General features: G+C 40.8%; 1 protein-coding gene across 6 annotated transcripts in view; it reads left to right on the plus strand.

The window, feature by feature from the left end:
- FOXJ3 (forkhead box J3) overlaps positions 1 to 5,389 on the plus strand; it is a 126,453-nt gene extending 121,064 nt beyond the window's left edge. For all 6 annotated transcript variants that reach the window (XM_070786738.1, XM_070786740.1, XM_070786737.1 and 3 more), the window contains 2 exons: positions 1,962 to 2,069; positions 2,394 to 5,389. In XM_070786738.1, coding sequence (XP_070642839.1) covers positions 1,962 to 2,069; positions 2,394 to 2,509 — 224 coding nt within the window. In that variant the 3' untranslated portion in view covers positions 2,510 to 5,389. The remainder of the gene's footprint in view (positions 1 to 1,961; positions 2,070 to 2,393) is intronic.
- The last annotated feature ends 611 nt before the right edge of the window (positions 5,390 to 6,000 follow it).

Raw genomic sequence — 6,000 nt, forward strand, 5'->3', positions numbered from 1 at the left:
ATCCTTCCCAATAATCTGAAAACAAGTTCCACAAAGGCTGGGAATTTTATTTTTCATTTATTCTTATTAGCACAAATACTTCTTAAATGAATGAATGGTCATTCAACAAAAGTCTGCTTTCAAAAAACACGTTTTGTGATTAGATTTGTTGTTGAAATATAGTTGATTTGCAATAATAGCTTTAGGTGTGAAGTACAGTGTAGATTTTTAAATTCTTATGACTACATTCTAAATATTATAGGATCTCAGAAATCTTTAGAAGCTGCTTTATAAGTTAATTTCTTGCTTAGAAAGTCCAACTACGCTCTCATTGTTCAGTCTGTAATGAGAACATGGAGGTGGGGGGAGATGAGAAGTAATGAGAATCTCTACATGAAAATAAAAGTGTTAAGAATGTGACAGTTTCAAAAAGTTAAGGCCATTTGTTTAATTTGGTGTCAGTTTATGCCCATCGTCTTGTTTATTTTCATGATTCTTCTCTAATTCTCACCTGTCTCCTCCTTTACTCAGAGCAGTGAAGCCCCGTAGCCTGATTCAACCTTAAGAAAGAACATGAGCCACAAATGTGAAGGCTGGTCAGCACTTGGCAGAACTTTTTCTCCTGCAAAAATATACTAGAGCTATAACTTCATATAACTTTTCTCTTCTTCTGAAGTCTTCCGTATGGCAGATTGGTCAAAGACCTCAGTTCTGACTTTAAACTTTTCTTTAAAAAAGCATGTCATCTTGGGAGGCGGTAGCTGGAAGTCAGAAGTCTTGGGTTGTCTCCCTGGTTCTTTCCCATCTTCTCTCATCTCACTTCCTCACCTACATGAACAGAAATAGGGCTGGGTTAGATTATCTCTGAGACTGTCTCAAGCTTGGACAGTCTGACTTTCCAGTGGCAGGTGGAGACTCGGAGTGGCCAAAGATAGTGTGCCCTACCTTGAATACAAAAGGAAGACTTTTCTTCTCCTTCTGTTTTCTCTGGGGAAATGATCACTGTTTCCTAGTTTGATTACGGTATTCCTAGAGTGCAAGTGTAGTCTGTGTGAAACACCAGCGTACCTTAGGGGAAAAGCCTTTCCAGGATTCCAGATGTTTCATAATGTAAAACCGATGTTACCATGGTTCTTCCCCAGGAGTTATTGTGGGTGCCTGTGTGATGTATCCTCCACTCCCTTTCTGTTTTGCATTAGGATGCAGTGTAATTGACATTTTACAAGAATAACAAGAGCTGTTATTCTTGATGACTGCTGTCAATGAAAGCATATTAATATAAGAACCTTCTGAAATGCTATTTAAATAAGATCTATATTTTCCATCTGCACACTTCTAAATAATACATTGTTAATCACTTTGGAGGTGGCTCTTTTACTTCATATAATAAATCTTTCCTATCATTTTGTGCCTTCAGTCACTTTGTTAATCAGGTTGTGTGCACTTAGGTCTGCTTTCAGGATAAGAAAATCAGGGCAGTAGAGACAGCTGTTACTGGAAAGAACCTGTGAATTAGAGCTGAATTGTAGCCCTAGCCTCTGTCAAACTGATGTGTCTTTGGACAAGTCAGCTCAACCTTCTGAGCGTCAGTTGCCTCATCCATAAAATGGGATAATCCCTGTCTTGCCTTCATTGTGGGCCTAGAGGGAGACTCAGATGAACTAACGGATATGACAATGCTTAAGAACTATGATAAGGTATGTAACAACAATAGACATAATTGGCCTGCAAGCTTCCAGAGAATTAGAGACAGTGCCAGAATTAGTACCAGGGTATCCACCCATCCCGGCACCCTGTCTGAAAATCCAGCATTACCTCTGGCAGAGTTTTAGCATCCAGAAGGAGACATTCTCCCTTCTGTTTTCATCTTCACTTAACCTGCTTAATTTAGTTTTAGGTAACAATTCTATTAAGATTTTTATGCTTGATTGTTTTACTTATGGTAATAGGTTTTCCTTCTTTGTTCTTTTCAATCTGATTAGGAAATCTGTACATAGACTCCAGGCAAAATCTCCCTCCTTCAGTGATGCCGCCCCCTGGTTATCCTCACATCCCACAGGCACTCAGCACTCCAGGAACAACGATTGCAGGTAATTTGAGGCGTGATGTGTTGGGGTTGGTGCTCAGAGTTTAATACTGAAGGGCTTTTTTAGCTTTCCCAGCAGTAAATGAAGCTACCTCAGGAGGGAGTGAACTCCCTGTTTCAGAGAGAGGGGTGGGGTGCAGAATACGTATAAAATGAGGATCATTTATAGAGAGACTTTTCATTTATAGAGATCATTTATGTAGAGACTTGAGGGTGGATGAGTGAGAGCATGTGCGTTGAGTTCCTGGCATGAAGGAGTGTTCAGTAGGTGTTTGTTTCGTCTTCCTTCCTTCTCTCGCGAGTCACTGCTGATGTTGGTTCCTTCCAGGCCATCACGGAGCCATGAGCCAGCAGCACATGATGCCTTCCCAAGCCTTCCAGATGCGGCGCTCTCTGCCTCCAGATGACATCCAGGATGACTTTGATTGGGATTCAATTGTGTAGAGCTTGTTTCTCAAGGCTCCAGACCCAGTGTCACCTTTCTGTGCAGTGGAAGGGAAAGGTTTAAGAGAATCCAGTGGAGAAAAGAAAGTTGCTAATCATTTTACCAATGTTATCAAAATTTTTTTTGAAGACAATCAAGATTTTAGCTGGATGACTTACTGCTTTTATCTGACCCAGACGAGTACTACATGTTTGTCTCCCTGCCAGCTGCCCTATGTAGCTCCTAACTGTTGTGTGATTTGAACGGCTTTTGCATATTGTGTCAGTTTGATGTTGACCACAAGTGCCAGACTGATTTTTCAGACAGAGCCTGTTTTGCTGCAAGCAGTTTATAGATGCATATGTATAAGTATGTGTACAAACATTACTAAAAGGCTTCAGTTTTTTTCTAATTGGATTATTGTGTCTTGAGAAGAAAGTTACTGTGAGTTTTTATTCCTTGTTAGGCTATTTTATGCAGAATGCTTTTAACTGATGTAGGCAACTGAAAGGAAATAGATTTTTTTCAAAGCCCAGTTCCCCTTATTTAAAATCTTTTTTGGAAATGTGAGTATTAAGTTCTCCTTAGTAAGTCATAGAGAACCCAGAGTTTGATACTCTCCAAACAATCTAAAGGGGCACGTTGTTCCCGAGTAGCAGGAAGGACTGACCGGATGTTTTTTGATGCCTGGGGGATTCTAGAGTTCATGTTATACCTTGTCAGCATCTGTTTTTCTAAGTCTGCACTGTCTGCCAGTTCTAAATGTGTTTGATTGATTAGAATCTGGGCATTCTTGGCTTTTTAAACAAATCAATGTCTCCACATTCACTTACGTATTTATTATTCAAAAGTGTTATTTTAATATTTATTGCTATCTTCTGTGAATGCCCAACTCCTGTTGGGTTCATTAAGAAGAAATGCAGTGTCTGCAAGCACAGAATTAGTTTTCTTGATAAGAGTTTACAGACAAGACAATCAGAGAGAGATTGTGTCTTTCTCTTTGTCATTATTCCTGCCTTGTGAGTATATTCTCTATCTTTGCGTTTCTGCTGATTGAGACATTAGCTCAGTAAGATTTTCTGGAATTTGAATCTGAGCTCATTTGGGCTACAGAACAGCAGGGCAGTGCTTATCAAGCAGCTTTCCCCCATTCTCTTTCCATTTAGGGAGCGCTGAGAGGAGCGTAGAGCCACACGTGGGTTCTGTGTGCCTCACTCTCCAGTGCAGTAACTGTCGCGTGGCCTGCTGTTTCTGTTGTCCTGTGTGCCTGTGTATGCATGCCGTTTGGTTCCTTTCTTTGAATGCAGCCTGCATCTTAGGATTTTTTATTAGTTTGGGTTTTTTTTTTGTTTTATATCACAGTTATTTTGCATGGATTGATTGTCTTAGTTTTATAATGAAACTGAGAGAAATGAGATTTCTTTTTTCAGTGAATAGATTTTGAATTGGTTCTTTACACCAAAAACAGATTTTTTTTTTCTTTCAGTTCTAATGGTGAAATAAAATGTTCCATGAAATCAAGGAGTACTAACTGCTCACTGGTTGCTCTTTAGCATTACTAGTCTCTGTCAGCCATGCCTAAGTCACTTTAATTACCCTTACTGATTCTGTGATTGAGTAATCTCTACTTGGACTAAGCAAAACATCTTTATTTCTCTGTGTGTATGTGAGAGTGTTTGTGAACGTCTGTGGGTATTTTTTTAATGGAGTGTTGCCTTGAATGAATTACTGGGAAGCCAGCCATGGTAAGGGCTGGTGAGGGTGGGGAGAAAGGAAGGGCTCTATGTTCCTGTTGTTTGGACCCTGCTTGGCATGGGAAAGGAAATTCAGTTCCAGCCCCTTGGATCAGTAAAAATCGGGGGATTCTGGAAAGGCAGCCAATAGGCCCCTCTTAGATGGATCAGAGGCAAGATGAGATAGCGGCCTGCAGAGAAAAAGCTTGGAAAAAAGGGGGGAGGGTGATTCTTAGTCTGCTCAAGTCACTGTTCTCTAGATACCAAAATAGCTGTTTTGAATCTTTAAATCGTGTGGGTAGCAATGTGCACTTTAAACAATTTGAGTATTGGAATGCAGTAGCTTATACTGAGTGATTCAGATAGAAACCACTGATGAAGATTTTACAAATTGTGTGAAGCTAATTTCCCATTCAGCAATCATTTACTGATGTGCAGTGATCCAGATTTTTGTGAGAATTTAAACTTAGCATGAATGGCCCTGGAGGCAGAGCCTCCACCCAGACCCATCCCACTCTAGTTAATGCACAGGACTGGGCAGCCCAGGACGGGCTTCCTGGCAGGTCCGGCCAGCACAGCTACCTGGCGAGGTGCACCGCGTCCCTCTAGTGGCTGTCTCAGTGGGTAGTTGTTAATGCAAAGCAAGTTCTGTCTTGGGCTTAAATTGACTGAAGACTTGGGGAAAAGAATCAAATGCATATAATCAAATGGGGGCACTCTGTCCAGGAGAATAATCCGACTGGCATTTGTGGCAGTTTTTGAAATGTAAATGTATTCATGTGTGTTTTTGTAAATACGTGTCTCTCAGATGTCCTTTGAAGTGGGAGGGAATCAATCTGGGGATTATTTCAAATGGAATAGAGTATTTTGATATTGTTCATTCAGAGGGTGACGTGTACATATCTATATTGTATATATGTGATGAAATGCATTGGCTTTCTGTGCACACACAGTCTGCTCTCTGTACTGCTGTTGGCCAGTCAGTGTTTTAATGTTTCTACAGTTTTGCTATTGCACGATTTCATATTTTGCCTCTATGATGAACGGCACCCATTCTTTGTAACTGTTTAGTGCTGTAAAGAAATATTCCAAGTGTCATTAGGATTGTTGCTGCCAGAAGTGATATGCATGAATGGCACTTAAAATAAATATATTATGTTAACTCTATTTACAACACCAGTGGGTCTGTGTCATTTGCTGCAGTTGAGGGAACAAGACTGGAGCTAGTGCAGAAGCAGAAAGCCTGCAGTCTGTCCTTCCTTGGAGTCTCGGAGATCGTGTCCCACATATTGCTATCTCAGAACAGTCATTGCTGCTGTTTACTGACCATCTCACTTGCTCTGTGAACTTGGGAAAATTATTTCCTTTCTCTCAGCCTCATTTTCCTCATTTACAGTTCCTATAAAGTGAGAATAATGCCTGCCTCCTAGAGTTGTAGAGGGATTAAATTAATTAAGGCATTTAGAACAGTACCCGGAACATAAAAAGTACTCAGTATGTGCCAGGTGCTATGCTAAGTAGACCCTGTTATCATCATCTTACCTGTGGGAACAACTCACACAGAGGTGTGAAGGCATCCCCAGATCCTTTGTTGACAAGAGGTAGAGCTAAGGTTTGAATCCAGATCTTTTGACTCCAACCTCATGTTCTCTTAACACCATCCACATTATTCCAGGGGAATTCCCCCGGACCCTAGTCTTGCCCCCAGCACTGCCTTCCCAGAGAGCTCCTTCCAAAAGGTGAAAGTGGAGCTTCTTAATATCTGTGGAGCCCAGAGT

The sequence above is a fragment of the Bos indicus genome, chromosome 3 (assembly GCF_029378745.1).
Source record: "Bos indicus isolate NIAB-ARS_2022 breed Sahiwal x Tharparkar chromosome 3, NIAB-ARS_B.indTharparkar_mat_pri_1.0, whole genome shotgun sequence".
NCBI lineage: Eukaryota > Metazoa > Chordata > Mammalia > Artiodactyla > Bovidae > Bos > Bos indicus.